This window comes from Panthera onca, chromosome B4 (genome assembly GCF_046562875.1).
Source record: "Panthera onca isolate mPanOnc1 chromosome B4, mPanOnc1 haplotype 2, whole genome shotgun sequence".
Taxonomy (NCBI): domain Eukaryota; kingdom Metazoa; phylum Chordata; class Mammalia; order Carnivora; family Felidae; genus Panthera; species Panthera onca.
The window spans coordinates 87653395-87672250 of record NC_138345.1 but is presented as its reverse complement, the minus strand read 5'-3'; the positions used below and the strand labels follow the sequence as shown (position 1 = coordinate 87672250).

The 18856-nt window shown below is 33.1% G+C and overlaps 1 protein-coding gene across 8 annotated transcripts in view; it reads right to left on the bottom strand.

Annotated features, from left to right (window-relative positions):
• USP15 (ubiquitin specific peptidase 15) overlaps nt 1-18856 on the bottom strand; it is a 120472-nt gene that overhangs the window by 25173 nt on the left and 76443 nt on the right. For 5 of the 8 annotated variants that reach the window (XM_078449742.2, XM_060657080.3, XM_060657082.3 and 2 more), the window contains one exon: nt 18536-18680. In XM_078449742.2, coding sequence (XP_078305868.1) covers nt 18536-18680 — 145 coding nt within the window. Of the gene's footprint in view, nt 1-2591; nt 2738-14177; nt 14278-18535; nt 18681-18856 lie in introns of those variants that run through there. The other 3 variants (XR_009617191.3, XM_060657084.3, XM_060657086.2) reach the window with 3 other exon arrangements.

Here is an 18856-nt window from a genome sequence, read left to right as displayed (position 1 = left end):
TCTTTTAATTTTTGGTATAAATTTCAAGGTATAATTAGAATACAGGTCAAACAACTAAAGTATTTCCATGCCTCAAGTGTTGTCAGTATTCAATGCCATCACCGTGGCAGAAGTAAGAAGGTAGTTTCTTAATATTGGTCATACTGCAGTTTGAGTTATAATTTATACAATTCATTCTATCTTTTAACATGGGGCTATCTTAGAAGAATGAACATCTTTGACAAATACAAGAAAACTGGACATTTGGACTAGTTGCCATTAAATACAGTGTTTTAAAGAATAAAGATTTTGGTTAGTTCAATAATAAAAACAACAATAACCATAGTTCTGAAGCATCTCTCTCAAAGATTCCTCTGCTATAACAAGTATCACTTTTCCATCTGATTGGGACTGTCCCAAAATAATTCCTTTCTTAAGACATATACAGACAAAGGGAATTTCTCCTTTTAACATGTAAGATACTTTATTGAGTGACATAATATGGACCTGAAATCACACGTTTTATGCACCTATGTGGATATATTTCTCACTCTCAATGATTCTTGAACTGCAGAACAGAACAGAACTCATCCTTTCCTAACATAAACGGTTTCTCCTAGCAAAACCTGGAATACAGATATAAATCTATTGTAAAAACAAAAGGGATTACATAAATAGTATTAGTATGTTATTTTATGGCTACTTATGAGTTTTGTGATGTTCTACCAGTCATATGCCATTTTGAGCTTCACCTTTGTTAATTCAGATTTCAACTACCTGACATTGACAGATACCAACACTTCAGTATTTCAAGGAGAGCTACCTCTTACAACTCACCACCAAAAAAACTGAAGTTCAAGTATGAAGTGATGTGACTCATAATAAAACACAGATCTTAAGCCACATTTTACTTATATCAAATGGTGCCTACAGTGGTTTTTACAATTGGTAGAATTTTATCAAACACTATGTTAAAAATAAAGCAATAAACAGAATGAAGAGAAGGATTCTGTACCAGTAGTCTCAATTCTTAATGTAAAAAGGAGTAAGTAAAAACTTACAGTAATGAACAAGCAAAATTGCTTTAGTTAAAAAACTAAATTTCACATTTAGTAGATGTTAAAGAGTTTTGGTATTCATTAATTTAAATTAGTCTTTGTGATAAAACAACCAGTTGGTTAACTGGAAGGTCAGGACATAAGTTAGTATGAAAAATTGGTTTATCCATGAGGAATGAGAATGCCTGGGTATGTGCAAGCCAGTCATTTTGTGAGCAGACATGACTACTAAGTATCTGTTCCTGAAAGTGGCTCTGTGGTTCTCTACCTGTGCTTACATATGCATTTAAAATAGAAACCCCAAGTAATAAGAGTATTCTTGAATGTGAATTTGAATTAGGAGTCTTAAGACATATTAGTCCTTAGTTTAATGTATTAAGATTGAACCTTAGCCATGTACTTCTTCCTCCCTTTCTTAGAATGTTCTTCCCCTGTAAGAAATTCCTATTCTTTAACACTCATGTCAGTATCTCTTACAACATTTTATCTTGCTCAGCACCTCAAGGAAGAACTAATATTACTTCTTCTGAGCAAACTCTATACCTTGAACTCACTTACACTGTGCTTATTTTGAAAGCAGCCTCCATGTCTATTTCACCTTTGTACCTCAGGGTCTACAGCACAATGCCTGACACATACCTTAATAAAGGTGTGTTGAGAATGAAAACTTGTATGACAGAAAGACTGGAAGCTGTCCTTACAGAAACTGAGAACAGTGGGAAAACACTAGACTAAAGAGAACTGAATTACACCCTGGTATATAACTATAACGTATCTAAAAGTTCTGTAAGTTCAAAAACAAAAGTCCCAGTAATGCCTAGGCAGGCTTTTCTTATGAAGAAAAACAGCTACTGTGAATGCCCCAAGCTATCAGGATAAATCCATGTAAGTCAAAGACATGTGAAGGAAGAGTATTTGGAAATATATTTTTATCAAGACTCCTCACTAAATCTTCAACCTAGAATGAGGTATAAAAATTCTGAAGAGAGTTCTTCTAAATAATCGAATGTCTCAACCAGTGGACATTCTGCCATATGGTTCAATGTATATAGAACTTTAACCACTGCCACCATGAAGAACTATTTTTAAAAAGAATGCATATACCATTCAACTATTTTATAAAGTAATAATTCTCTATGAAAAACTCTCTGGTTACAAATTTCCATACATCTAAAATTGGAATATTATGTGAGGTTATGATTTTCTTTCATTATTTAATTAGCTGGAAAGGCTACAATGCTCTGTACATAAGTTTTCCTTATACACACATGCACAAATCCTATTGCTCTTACATTATTTTCAAAAAGTTCTTCCGTTAAATATGTTCTGATCAATAAGACTGATGTTTCTAGAGTTCTCTGGAAAAAATTAATGACTCATAAGAGTCTCAATTTTGTATTTCACTATAAATTTCTATATCATTTTTTAATTGATGAAGTGAAATAAAGTTCTACTATATAACCAAATCTCAAGTCTGTAATCAACATATTTTAGGAAATGAATAATTAATAGCCATCCCAATAACTTGTAATGAATCTGGAATTTCCCCAGTACCTGGAAAATAGCCAAAGTAATCCCCTTCAAAAAGAGAAAGTTGTCTTTTGTAATGCTGAATATGAACCACTCCCTTTCTGTTCAGGTGCTCCAGAAGCCCAATTTTCAAGTGATCATGTATGCTCACTATTTTAGTAAACCGGTAACTAGAACAGGAAAGAAAACAAACTTAATTTTTGATTACCTAAAGCTCTGAGTTGTGTAACTCATTCTGTAACTGATCAAAATGTAATGCCACTCACACCCTTTAAAAAAAAAGTAGCTATACCTTCAAACTAACCAATACTAAAAATAAAAACCCAATCTAAAATGAGGAAACCATATTCTTTTCTTATAATTTAAAAAATTACACCTGAAGTGACCTTAGAATAATCCAATATTTTTTTCCTGGATTTTAATATTAGATGGATAAAGAATTTTCAGATTTGCCATGCTATCGTTTTTCACTTTGTCATGACAACAGTATAGACATTCTAAAAAGGTCTGAATTCTGAAGCATTTCTGTAAATACTGGGACATTGGCTCTAGTTCTGTAATGAAACAGTGGATGAGAAAGGAAAGTATGATGTAGATTTTTACAATGAAGAAGTATAAATATAAGCCTGCCCCTTCATCAAGTAAATTTTAAAAATGAAGTATTTTTAAGACACCTGATATTTTATTCTTCGTTACTTTTTCCCTTAGGAAAGGCCAATCTCGTTACATTTGAGAGATCAATTCTGAAGCTTCTCCACATATTTTGGGAAAGCATATACAATCATTCTATTTTGCTTTTCATTTCCAATCTCCCTCCAAGCTTTCTTTAAAAAATAAATTCAGGTAAGTAAAATATAAGTGGGAATAAATTTATTTATTTAAAAAAACCCCAAAAAACCAAAACTTCTGTTTTTCCCTCTCCCAACTAGTCAGAGAAGAGAGAACTGACATACACTCAACTTAAAATATTGGAACTTTACATAAAATAGTTTCAAAGGCTGCATTTTTGAATTGGACAAAGATAATGTTCTAACAATGTAATGTATGTTATTAACCTGGTCACTATGCTTAAGACATAAATTAAATTTAAGTTCCTGCTGTCACCCTTTCTTTCAAATTCTATGAAATTTCTTCTTCATACAATACTTAAATTCAATAAAGAATTATTATGAAAGCTCTGGGAAATAGGAGAACTAATGGGGAACATTTTGTGGGCTAACAAAGAAATAGTGTTATTTTTTTCTCTAATCTATAAAATTGAGGAAGGAGAATTCTAAGTTTGTGAAAAGGTCTACCCTGTTACTGGCAGTAAGTAAAGCTTATAACTAGAGATTTCAATGTTAAAAAAGCCATGATTATGTAAAGACATTAATTTTCATACTAAAAGCTATCAGCAGAAACTAGACGGAAGATCTATTTTTAATATAAGTAAATTTGAAAGCTTCTGAGATGATTATACCAACAACAATACTGCAAGTTTCAGGCAGATGTATTTTAGTGAGGTTTTCAAACTACTCAGCTATAGCATCAATTGTCTAGAAAAAAATTTTTTTTTGGTAAGAGGCTATTTAATGAGTGATTTTATGTTTAATATTATTTATAGGAAGCAAGCTAAAATCAAATGGTTCTAATAATATTAATAAACTTTAGTATAAATTGTATTTATTTTAAAGAACTAAAGCATATGAATTCAATTGTAATATTTAGTATTATTATCTGCTCTACACTGTTAATAATTCAAAACTGGCTCACAATGAAATGAATGCCACTATTTTAGGCAAGCAAGATGAAGGACTTTAGAAAAAGCAATGGTTCTTCATAATTTTGTGTGTGGTTCAGTGCCTTGCACATAATATTCAGTATAGAAACATTTTTGAAAAAATAAGTATCACAAATTTCTGATTCACTGATCTTTTAGTTTCCCTATGAAGGCATACATGAAAGGATAGCAGAAATTTTTCACAAAGTTTAACTGAATTTTTACATTCTTTAAGGAAAATCACCAAGTCATGTACTTCTCTTCATTATTTCATTACACTAGACCCCAAACTGACAATAAATACTTCAGGTGAGTTGAAAAAGAAGTTTAAGGACCATGTAATAGCATAAACTATGAAGGGTTTCTGATTATTTTCATAATCCAAAAGAACTTTAAATTTATCTAAATAATCACTCAACAGATATTTATTAGGAACAGAAGATTATTATTTGAAGAGTTTCTAGTAATATAAAAATAATGTTCCAAAAGGATTTTTTCCTATCATTCACTGTGCATTCACGGAACTAGTTGCGTGGGACTGGGGTCTGCCAGGCTGGGGTTAACATAGCAGCCCGACGCAAGTGCCATCAGACTGGTTACACCGGTGGAACCTAACACTGTATTATTTCTTGAACTTTATATATAGCTGGGTTTCTGACTTACTCGGTTGCAAGAAGTAAATATATATAAAATGTGCTATTATTCTTTTTAAAATTAATGTGCTCTTTTGGAGTTAGACAGCTCCAGAAAGATCATTAATCTGGTCCAGGTGAAGTTCTAAACATTTCTGGTAAATTTTCTAATGCAGTATTTCTCTGTTTATGTGAAAGAACTAATTTCTTAACAATTTCCAAATCATCATAGACTGAGACTTTTATAAAGTACAGTAAAAATGAACCACTAGAAAAATGAAATAAAAAATGACATACAAAAAAACAAAGCCTCATCTTCTATTATGAGATTTAATAGATATAAAATACCCTGACCAAGTTGCTAGAAAAGTTTTAGATCACTTATACTTAATTTCTATGCTTATTTGTCAACCATACTGTCTCATCCATAGACAGACTCTGAGAAATACTGTTCTAATCATTATCTGGCATTATGCTAAACATTGGGGATATAAAAGAAAACCAAAGACAGTCTCTACTTTCATGACTCTCACTGTGTAATAGGTATTTATCCAGAAGAAAGAGAGAAAAGGGAGGAGAGATAGAGATGTGGGAAAGGCAACGAGGGAAAAGGAAGGAGTATACACAAACAAGTTTGATACATAACAAATTCCAAGAACCTTTAGTTTTGGCTTAAGAGGTATGAAAAGCCCCATTTGGGTTTTATCCTTTAGGTGATGAGAAGCAAGTTTTAAGCAAAGAGGTAAATAATTATATTTGCATTTTAAAACGACGACTCTGGAAGCAATGCACTAAATGGAGATGAAGAGGATAAATGAAGGAATAAAGATAGGAGTTAGAGATATATTTCAACAGGTCACATAAAAGATGCTCAAGTACTCAAATATTGTACTGACAGTAGAAGAGAAGATGGATGGAAGTGATGCTAAGAGGTAGTGAAATGAACAGGATCTGGGGAGAGTCTCAAGTTTCTGACTTGGGTTAGTGGGTGGACAGTTGCAACTAGGGGAGTATGAGATAAAAGGATCAGGTTTCTTGGGAGAGTGTTTGGTCTTAGTAGCCAAGGTTAGTTTAAGTGTAATATTATCTAGGCAGAAATGTCCATCTAATTGTTATATACTGGAAGGAAACTCAGGAGGGAGAATTATAGTAGAGACAGATTTGAGATTTGTCAGTTAAAGTGGATGTCAACATCTCAAAGGTAAAGAGTGACATCTCAAAGGTAAAGAGGCTACAAACAACCCTGCAAACAGAAGGTCAAGAATGACTTTACCAAAAGCAATTTTTTGGGGGTGGTATGATGGTCACAGTGATGACATAACAATAGTTGATAACTGCATATTGTTTACCAGGTACCAAGCACTTGTTAAACAATTTATCTTCATTTAACAGATGAAGAAACTAAAAAGTTTCTTATTTCACACAACCAAGTGGCAGAACTAGGTTTTGAATCCAAGCAGTCAGGTTCCAAAACCTATGCTTGTAACTACTATGCTATGCTGCAGAGGACTACTGAATGGAAGATGAGAAAGTAGGAAGAAAGTACAAACCATTATTTTCAGTTTTCAAGGTTAAGAGTCCTCTTCACTCCTCACTTAGAAGAAGAAGAAAAAAGACTTGACGATATATATATGCTGAAAGGAACACAGTGAAAATGTGAGGTAAAAGGTACATAACAAAGATATGATGATTAATGGAACAAGTCTCAGAGAAGATAGCAAAGGTCCCAGGAAGATGGTGGTATAATCATGATGACACAGACACTTCAGGTATGGTACAATGAGAATAAGAGGAATCTTAAAATGTTCTAGCTTACTATTAAGAATTTCCTTATAAACAATTAGTAACATTTTGGTTAAAAATTTATAATTTCTTTTAAAAAGTTATTGAAATCTTTTTCTTGTCAAAGTATATAATAATTAGGTCCTGGGCAATTACCGAAGAATCATTCATAATACTTTAATTACATACCAAATCTGTAACAACAACTATATATATATATTTATATTTACATATATAAATAGATATATATTTACATTCATATATACATAATGAACATACGTGTGTATATAGATTAGTGCATGTGTGTCAGTGATTCAGTTTATTTTCAAAGCAACATCTCTCTAAATGAAAGCCAGAGACAGACTTTCAATTTTTAATTATACACGACATGGTTATAAAGCAGTGATTTTCTGGTAAACCCTTCAAGTTCAAATGAACATCATCTTTGATGTAATCACTTTAGAAGGCTGCATGTTTTCTTGATACTGTCATTGCTCAAAATATTTTAGGTACTTTTCGTTAGAGCTGGCACACATATGAAAAAGCATTAATATCTAGCATACAGTGGGTGCCAATATGTTTCATGTGTGTATACTCAATGAGCTTTTTTGTATGGTAACACAGATTTGTTTTCATTTTTTTAATGTTTATTTTTGAGAGAGTGCGAGAAGGGGAGGCGCGGGGGGGGGGGGGGGGGAGGGAGATACAGAATCTGAAGCAGGCCCCAGGCTCTGAGCTGTCAGCACAGAGGCCAACATGGGGCTCAAACCCATGAACTGTGAGATCCTAACCCGAGCTCAAGTCAGAGGCTAACTGAATGAGTCACTCAGGCACCCCATGGTATGGTAAAATAGATTTCTAATGTAGGGATTTTTGTGGTAGAAAATTATGGGAACAAGCATGAGCTGTAATGTTGTATTTGTACCTTTGGTAATTCAGTGTTATTTTTATGACCAGATGAATAAAAGGGAAGTCATTATGAATAGTGTACTTTATCAAATAAAATCAAGGCCTGACTCAAAAGTCACCTCCTTGGTGAAGCCTCACTTATTTCCCAGGGGCTCATTTTTCTTTGCTTCTGTAACATTTGGCTGATCATGCTTTCTATCATATCACATACTGTGTCTTATTTATTTATACGTCTATTTCATTCACAACACCAAGAACTTCTAAGAGCACAGGCAGTCTTTTTCAATTCTATTACTAATGGCTAGAATACTGTTTGGTACCCAGAGACTCAGTGGATGTTTGTTGGATTAGCTAAATAAATTACCCCGATAAAAACAAGACAACTAGTTTAGCTGCTCTTAATTCCTTTGCCCTTTCTCTCTCCAACCCTAGATAAACCCAGTTACTTACTATATGAACCCAGTCATCTACTATATGCACCATGTAGCTAAATACTGCTAGAGAAAATTTCAAGTGAATAAACCCACACCGTTCTAAATTGATCTCCAGACTGAAATGAGATTTCAATACTGCCAAGCAATCTTACTCTTTCATTCTTAGCAAATAACCTGGTCTCATATTTTTAGGATAATGAAAGTCAACACAAAATCTAGAAACTACTTATAAACAATCTTCTTTTCTCCTGTTGGCAACAGCAGTGTTTTTACTCCACTCAAATGTTACATTTTAAAGCTTAGTCTTGGAACCTCTTTTTCATAGATGCCCTCATTTAGATGCAACTATACCTGATATTAAATATCATCTATAAGCAGCCATATTTCCATTGCTAACCTAAGCCTCTGGTCTGTATTCCTTGTTAGAATATCTATCTGCCTATAATGTATCTAACTTGGGATGTTTCATGGTTGTCACAAACTGAATATGCCTAAAAAAATTAACTCATATTCTTCTCCCTACCCGAAATTTGCTCCTGCTACTGTGCCCCTCCTCCCATCACTCCAATTTCGTTAAATGGCTACAATTATGATGCACAAGCCAGTACCTAGAGACAAACGTGACTTTCTTCACTTTTCATTAACTCGAGTTCCTTCTACATATCAAACATTGTTCTAGGTAACAGAAGTACAGCAGTGACTCCTGTGTTCATGGAGGATGTATGTGAGAGAGAGGTAGGAGGAGGTAGACAGATATTTGGGGCTATAGCAGTGACTAAAACAAAGGCCCTGAGCTCATGGAGTGTGTGTGTGTGTGTGTGTGTGTGTGTGTGTGTGTGTGTGTGAAGTAGGCAAAGGCAGACAGACAAAAAACCCAAATATGTAGAGAGCATATGAGGTGGTCATGGCTGATGTATGGAATGTGGAGAGGGTGGTTACTACTGCATATAAAGTGAGTGTGAAGGTTCTGACTGATAATAAGAGACCTAAGGAAGAGAGAGAACAAGGATATAAGTATCTGGAGGAAGAAATTCCAGGGCTAGGAAATTCTAAGTTCAGAGATCCTGAGGCATGAACATTCTTGGCATCACAAGACTAGGGCTAATAAGGATGGAGAAAAGGGAACATGGAAGAAAGTGGAAGGAAATAAGATAGCATGCAGCCAATATCATACAGCGCCTTGTATCTGTTTTAAGAACTTCACCTTGGTTGAGTGAAATACGAAAGCATTTAGTATTACAGACAAGGAGTAATGGAAATGCCTTAGGTTTGAACAGGATAGCTTTGGCTGCTCTTTTAAGAAAAGGTCATGGGGATGAAGAATGTAAGCAGATAAATCAGCTAGGAGATAATTGCAATAAATCAGATGAAATTACGGTAGCCTAAGAATCTTTAATGCTTTCATAATACATTAAAATCCAAATTCCCCCTACATGATCTGGCTTTGCCTACTTCTTCAGACTCATTTTATACCACTCCCGTTCAAATATTATTCCACAGGTTACTACTCATCTTTTGGCTCCTCAAACTTGCCTGTCCTAGAGGCTTTGCACACGTTACTGCTCTCCATCTAACTTCAACTCTCACCTAATTCACACCTAATTCATGAGTTCTTTGGTCATAACTCAAATGTTACTTATGGACAGTATGACACCCAGATCAAGCAGGTTATTTTCTCAGAGCACCCCATTTTTCTTCTTCATGCTGCTTATCAGAATTCATGATTTATTTAATGTTTATCTTCTCTACTAGACTATGCTCCATGGAAACAAATACAGTTTTGTTCACAATGTTACAATTAGTCCCTACGAAAGGAACTTAGTAGGCCCTCAATAAATATGTGCTGAGTAAATGAATGGATGAATTCATAAGTATATTTGATTAAAAAGAATTACCCAGCTTGATCACCTACAATATTCTGAAGATAATGTTCTGAAAAACTTCAGGTTTTTGAAAATCAACTTCATCATCAAAGAAGAAAAATATCAATGATATTAAGAAAAAGGAAAGCAATTCCAAAAGGAGTTTTTAAAATGTTCTGAACACTCTATCAAATGAGTAAATGTGTATATAATCTCCTACAAAACTATTTTGATCTGTACAAAAGTAACACTACTTTTGGGGGACCATCTTGTATTAAGGGGACCATATACTTGGCCTAGATAAAAAACATTTTTAATGGCTGTACAATATGTATACTTAAGGCCACTGAACTGTACATTAAAATGATTAAAATAGTAAATTTTATGTTATGTATACCTGACCACAATTAAGTATTTTTATGCATTTCTTACAAGTTGATTAGTATAATTTTGACAGATACATTATCTCAGAATGTTTGGAATAACAACTGAGTTTTAACTCACTTATTAACTTGTTCTAGACAAATCACTTAAACTTTCCTTGCCTCAATTTTTTCATCAGTGAAATAAGGATACCTTATGCCCTGACAGACCTCTGTGAAGAGGAAATTAAGAAAGTGACAATGATATAAAAACCTGCACTCTGCAAAGAAGGGTACTGTTTTCAGAGGCTGCAGGTTCTTTACTGGGCTGTTAATTTTTAATATGAGTTTAGGGAAATGAGTAATTTATTTCAAATATTATTATTAAGTAATGGTTTTCAGTAACCAACTCACTGACCCTCTCCCTGCCCCATATAGCATAGTTTACAAATCACTGTTAAGAATTTATTGATATTACTTAGCAACTGGTTTCCATATATGTATACACTACTAAAGGAATATGTAACTAAGCAATTATTTGTAAAGTGACTAATGAAGTGGTTCATGAGCAATAAGCATACTCACAAACTATTTCTACGCAAAAACTAAAATAGAAAGGTGATTTTAAGATAAAGGACATTAAAAAGAAAAAGAGTCCAGAAGATTAGGGAGGTTTTAGTAATAAATATAGCACAGCTTCAGTTGACCAGTTTATATGTATACATTAAAACAAATAGACAAAAGATAACAAAACAAGCCCTTAAGAGGGATTTAGAGGGGATCTAGTGTGCCTTTCCTTTTCTTAAGGCTCTATCAGTCCAATATCCTATATTTTCTAGTGACACTATTCCATAATAGCAATTTAGAATTTAGACTATAAGCCTGACACATTTTAGAATCTTCCAACTATAAAGTGTTGAATATTAGTGTATATTTAATAAAGGAGGAAATAGATCTTAGAAAACATTCTGCCATCAAGAAATCAACTGTTTGATTTTTAGGTGATAGAAGTAAATCTGGAACCACTTCCACTTTGTTTTTTTTTTTTTGGTTTTTATTTTTAGAAGGGAGGAAAGTTGTAGTTATTGTTATAAATTATAGATTGACATTTCTTACATTTTCCTTTGATTACAAATAAACATCCTTTTTAAAAAAATGTTTATTTTTGAGAGAGTGAGTGAGTGAGCAGGAGGGGCAGAGAGAGAAAGAGAGAGAGAATCTCAAGCAGGCTCCGTGCTGTCAGCATGAAGCCTGACGTGGGTCTCAAACTCATGAACTGAGAGATCATGACCTGAGCCAAAATCAAGAGTTAGACGCTCAACTGAGCCACCCAGGCACCCCATAAATACTTTTTTTTTTTTTTTTTTTTTTTTTTAGTTTATTTCGAGAGAAAGAGAGCACGAGCATGAGCGGATTAGGATCAGAGAGATGAGACAGAGACTCCCAAGTAGGCTCTGTGCTGTCAGGACATAGCCTGGAACAGGGGCTCGATTTCACAAACTGAGACCATCACCTGAGCCAAAATCAAGAATTGGATGCTTAACTGACTGAGCCACCCAGGTGCCCCTACAAATAAATATCCTTACAACAATTATTAAAATCATTACAAGAAGGGCACCTGGCTGGCTCACTCCATGGAGCATGTGGACCTTGAAACTGGGATTGTGAGCTTGAGCCCCATGTTGGGTATAGAGATTACTTAAAAATTTAAAAAAAAAAAAAAATCAATACAAGATATTTTAGTCTGATTGTATTAACCACTGCTACAAGGTGTGATCACTGTAAGTAATCCTTCCTAGTGAGTATATGTAAATTGGTGTTGATCTTTTTATAGCCAGAATAATGTAGAAACAATTCTGTATTAGAATCAGGTGTAATTATTTACAGCTCCTTGAAATCATCCCTCTATTTCTCCACAATCTATACTTAATGTCATTTCCTATTATAGAATTAGGGGCAGATAAAACATTTAAGTCTATATTAATTCAGAAGTTGAAGCATTAATCCTAGAGAAATTTGTATTTTCATTCAGAAAATGTGAAGAGCAGACAAATAAGTTTGATTGCCTCAGTATCTGATTTTAAGAAAGGCATCTTTTCTTAAGGAATCTACTCCCGCAATCATTGTTGCTAGCTAACTCGGATGTAAATTAAAAACTAAAAAAAAATTTTTTTAAATTTTAAGAAGGCATGTTTTCATGACAAAAAAATCACTATGAGCCAAGTTACACAGGTTCAAGTCATTCTTTTAAAGATACCATTTCTCCCCCAGTCATGAAAACTATATTCTTACAGAACTATGCTATATATATTCTTCCCCCAAATAAAATGCCTGACAAATCAGGTTTTCCTTTTCCACCCCCTTCTCTTTTTTTTTTTCCAAGTTTATTTATTTTTTAAGTTTATTTATTCTGAGAGAGAGAACGTGCAAACAGGGGAGGGGCTGAGCGAGAGAATTCCAAGCAGGCTCTGTGCTAACAGCGGGAACTCAAACTCACGAACCGTGACATCATGACCCGAACTGAAATCAAGAGTCAGACACTTAACTGACTGAGCCACCCGGGTGCATCCTCCTTTCTCTTTCTGAAAGAAGGGGTGACTTCTCTCTTACCCTAGCTCAAACAAAGAGAAAAGTAAAAACATTGGTATCTGTGTTGAGAAAGTGAATGGTTCTAATATAAGTAAGGTCATTTCCATTTTACATCAAAATGGAAAGAAGACCCAAGTGAGCTGCCATTTGATAGATGATTCAACATATTTTTGATGATAGTGCCATGTAATTTTTGGCACATAATATGGGAGGAACTCAAATAACTGATTTTAATTTCCTGTATTAGATATGTCAAGTACAGCATAGCGAATACAGTTAATAATTTTGTAATAACTTTGCATGGTGACAGACGATTATTTTGTAACATATACAAATATCAAATCATTATGTAGTACACATGAAACTAACATAATATTGTATGCCATTTATCATTTTTTAAAAATCTGCCCTATGAAGAAATATTTGAATTTTTAGCTATATTCTGTTTATTAGAAGTCATTTCCTCAAGATCCTCAACTGTTTTTAAAAAAAAAATTTTTTTTAACGTTTTATTTATTTTTGAGACCGAGAGAGACAGAGCATGAACAGGGGAGGGTCAGCGAGAGGGAGACACAGAATCTGAAACAGGCTCTAGGCTCTGAGCTGTCAGCACAGAGCCCGACGCGGGGCTCGAACTCACAGACCGCGAGATCATGACCTGAGCCGAAGTCGGCCGCCCAACCGACTGAGCCACCCAGGCGCCCCTCAACTGTTTTTTTTTTAAATTCTTATGTCTCAGGGGTTAAATGATTCTTTTTTTGATGAAAACCATTTCATTTATTTAACTATAAATTTGGCTAAACAAAATTAGCTTCATGTTAAACCAGGCTTCTAAGAATTGGTGTTCCAATTAATGCAAAAAGAATGTCTCAGGGTGAGAGAAGAACAGCATTATACTTCATCATATGCAAAGCTATAAAGTACTACAACACAAAAATAATACCTTCAGTAATATCTTTTCCACTGTTTCACGGTATTATAGGATTTTAGTTTCTTAAAAAAATGTTATTTCTGTGTATTACTCATTCTGTTTATTTGAAAAATAAACTTTAAGCTTTCTATTTAACATTCTTCTGAATTTATTGAATAGATTTTTTCCTAATCCAACAGATAATAATAATAATAATGATGATAAAAAAGTTGACTTTAAAAATGCCTGGAATCACAACTGATTTTACACTATATGACAGAACAGACCCTCGATTATTTTTTTTTCAATGACTTCCTACAGTAAGGAGCCCTATTACTTCCAAGTAAAGAGTTTGAAAACAACCATCTTACGCCATGCTGCCTTCCAGTGGAAAAGACCATATCACTTCCCTGCTTCAAATCCATCTGAAGAGGTGCTTCTTCCAGGAAGCCAATCATGAGCCTCCTAGGCCTTGACAATGAAAAAGACAAGGGTTGGAGTGCTCCTGAATCTACTCAACTGATGCTAATTAAAATTACCTCCAATAATGCAAACTTTTATAACTAAACATTCTCTCAAAGATTTAGGACATTAGAAAACTATTTTGCTAACTTATTTGTACCACTGGGACATGGTGGTATATGCCTACAATCATAACTACTGAGGAGGCTGAGGCCAGGGATAACCTGATCTCAAGAATTTTGAGCTCTCTGAAGACTAAATATGCACAAAGAGTTCTTCATTATTATATTCCTTGCCTATCAGTTTGTGTAGGGAGAGTTAAACACAGTTCAGAAATGGAGCAGATGATAAATACCATTATTACAATAATACTGAGTGAAAAATAATTTAAAAATATAATTAATTCTTTCTTCATTCACTAGGTTCAACCCAAGTGGAATAAGACTTGTAGGAAAGGGGAATAAATACAGGGGTTATTGAAGGTAGACTTTTTTCCAGAGTCACTCTGCTTAGCTCCCTGAATTGAAAGAAAAAAAAAAGAAGATAAAATATTAACCTAATGCCTACTCATTTATGATGTGCCAGTCACTATTCTAAGAGCTTTATATTCAACTCATTTAATCCTCATGAAATTCCTAAGATACAGGTACTATTATTTTCCCCATGAGAAAAATGAGTTGTGGAAATAATGTAAACAGGGCAACACAGCTAATAAATAGGAGAGACCTATTTTCAATCCAGACAGTGAAACTCTATAGTCTGTGCTCCTAATCTATATTATTAGTTTTTAATGTGTTCTTTTCTTTTTTTCTTGCTATAATATAGTTTTTAGACTGTTCCTTAGAGTCTTAGAATCCCATGAAAATGCTTCTGGGGCCATTAAGAAAAGAAAGTAAGAGAAAGCAGATGGGACTCCACATCCCTTACCCAAAACAACTTCACTGCATCTGTTTAAAAAGAGGATAGAATTAAACTTTTCATAGTAATAATTAAAAAAAAAAAAGATTTTCATAATGAAATACAGAAAGTGTGAAAATCAAATTATCTAGACTATAATCTTCATGAGGTCAGGATTTATGTCCAAAAGTATCTCACATGTTTGATATTCAATAAATATTAACTTAAGAAATTAGAACTATATGGCAGTACTACTATCAAAAAAATTTAATATTCATACCATTACATCAGACAAAATCTTGAATACCAATATAATTAAATAACACTAATAATATTAAATTCGTAATAAGATTGGTGCCACTTAGTTTTTAATCATAAGAAGCCAAAAGATTTCATTACCTCAAGGCTACTGATAGCTTAATAAGCATAATCCATTCTCACATAGAAAAAAAAAAAAAGGTACGCTTTCCACTCACATTTTTTAAAATATATCAGTAATTATACTGCCTGAGATACTAAAATGTCTATGCATTTTTTAGGATTGGTAAATATAAGAAGTTACATTGAAATTCAAATTATCAGGAGAAATATTGGAATATTTCTGAAGCTCATGAATTGTCTTCAACTTCACAGGTATTACAAGAAAACTGGAAAATAAGGATAATTGAGGAAATAGTATCTAAAAAAAATATTTTAAAAAATCTACTCTATTAGTTATCTTTTACCCCTTTCATCTGTAGACCTAACAACTTACATACATGTTCATGAAATAGGGATAAAGGCTACCAACATTTTGTATTCCCTTTAATGGTGAGTTTTCAGGTTGAGTGGACATCTAACCATTCAAAAATCACAAAAGCTTTAAGAAAATGAAACTAGTACTAGCTTTTCTAACTGTGGATTTAGATTAAATGTCAAAAGTAGCAAAAATAAAAACTCATCTTTTTCTCTTACCCAAACTGATGTAGAGATTTTTATTTTAGAGAAAATACAATTTCCAGCCAAGACACAGACATGAAATAATATCCACTGCTTAAAAATTTTAAATACCTTAAGTTTTCATCAAAAGTTTTTCTTATTTTATGACTAGTACAAGAAAGTAACAAACTATCACCCTAACAAACCTCACCCTCATGAATCTAATTTCAACTGAAATGAAACATGTGAAGGCGATATAACATTAAGAGACGGTCAGCAATAGACCTACCAACTTATTGTAATAACACTGCTTTAAAGTGAGGCAAAAACTAATAGAAGTTTCTGATACCTTAAACATATACAAGAAAGTTCAACAAATGCCAAATTCAGCTCAACATAAGTGATTAGAAGATTTAATTTTAATACTCATTTTTGAGAAATTATAACCATCTGGAAACAAAACACTAAAGACTATATCAAAGGCAGAGGTAATTAGAATGTAATAATCCCTTCAAAGGAACTCAGTTTGAATGAAAGCCAGAGCTTTCTCTGAATGATTAGCATGAACATGAACTCGTTCTCTTCTGAGAGACTCAAATTTTTTAGTGCCTATAGTGTTAAAATTATTTTCTTAATCCTTATGAGAAAGCATCAGGATTGGTTTTCTACACTAGATTAAAAAGAAAACAAAAAAAATTTCTCAAGTTTTCATCAAGTGTCTAGAACCAAAATAATTTTGGCAGTGCAAGGATAGGAGTTATACAAAAATTATGACCTGGTGACACAAGAACAGGGTTTTCTGGTACTGATGAAACCACCATTTATATAAAACATTTTCCAGAGATGGTATTAAAGATGATGTTCAGAGGTCAGGTAGAGTAGTCCAACAGATATCCAAATAAAATGAGAACCTGTCTGGCCTGTTCCTGTCTCTGTAAGCTCAGCACCCACACACTTTATCTAAATAGCTGTCAGGATAATAATACGTTTTGACTTGTTCTCAGATGATGTTCCCATTCTCCTCTCCCAGAAAAATAAAGGTAAGTGTTTTAAAAAATTGCTTATTTAGTGCTAGGATCCCAGAAAAATAATTTTGAATAAAAAAATTCACATTAAAGTATAAGTAATATTACTCATCAAAGAGGGTTTAGGAAGAGTTTATTAACCTTACACAGTATATGCTTGAACAGAAAGGCTATTTCCTGAGTGGCTCAACTCTAAACCAAGAAATCAGAAATTAAGCATATTTATGTCCTCTATGCATTTCTAAAAGATTTCCAATTCCTGATCTAGAGAATTATGACAATTAAGTTCTAATTTTCCAAGAATGCTGCAAAGGCAATGGTTAATTTAGGAGACAAATTGATTAATGCCAAAGTACAAAAGGATTTATTTAGAAATTTGGGTGGTTAAGAGTCGTATACTATTCTTAGTGAAAAAGAATTGTAATAATGTCCTTAATTAATCCATACTCTATATGTAATCTATATCTTTGTAGGATGACACGTGGGCATAGGAGATTTACTATTCAAATATGAATAGAGAACAAAAAATTCATATTTAAAAATAAAATTTCAGAATTTGCAAAACAAAAACAAAAAACACCCCAAAACAAAGGACCAAAAGAAAAAAAAAAAAAAAAGGTTAAAATTGAAATATCAAAAATAGTATACCATTATTTTGGGCTTTTTGAAATACAGAATTTTATCAAAGGGGAATGAAACAACCAGCTCTAATTTTATAAACAGTGAGATATTAAAAAATATATAGATTATTGTCATTACTTCAAAGTCGATCAAAGACATAAATATTTAACAAGTTGGAAGAGGATATAGACAGAGCAGGAAGAAAAGGGGAGTTCCATGGAGAGACAAAGGGAAAAAAGGGGCAGTGATCAATTATATCCCCAAAATTAAAAGATCTTTAAGGGAAAGTGATTTATTAAAATATGTATGCAAAAGGAGGTTCACAGAATTTTCTCATTAAAAAAAATCTTAATTTCATATTAAGTTTAAAAAAAAAAGATTTAAAAATAAATTTATTTAGAGTTAGAGGACTGGTGACCATAAAAGATTCATTCTCTAACATTCCCACAGATGTCCAAAAAACGCATGAAATTTCTACTGAATATGTAAAGGAGAGATCTCATGTGGTGTTTTTCTTTCTTTCTTTTTTTTTAAGAGTCTAGGTTTTCTGTTTGAAATTATATTTTTGCATGAAGTGATAGTTAATCTTCCACCATGTGGTAATCAGTCATATGCCACCTAATTGAGGAACATGATAATGATACTAGCACTAGAATGAGTGACTCAAATATACATGCTTAAATCTTCCACGAAAACAGAAACTTTCAAAACATATATAATACTTATGTTTTGATATGTAAAAGTTTACTCTTCTTTTATTGCTGATTTCCATGAAACACATGAGTTTCACTTTGGAAAGGACCTACCTGAATAGCTGAGTTCATGAAACACGTATTTCCCAAGTTACTTAGGCCGCAGAGGCCTGGCTGTTCATTGTTTCTGCCAGGTTCTGAATAATCATAGTTCTTATAAGCAGTATATGATGGGAGACAATAATTTGAATTTTTCACACTGGAAGAAAACAAAGAATATTTTTCATAATGCAGCTGATTATAATATAGTTATATGAACACAGTACTTTAAACTTGGGATAGGTGGTCAGTCATTAAATTCTTTATAAAAAAAATTAACTCAGGTACTTTTAAAGATATGAATCTAAATCAAAAGAACCCCTCTAATCAAGATAC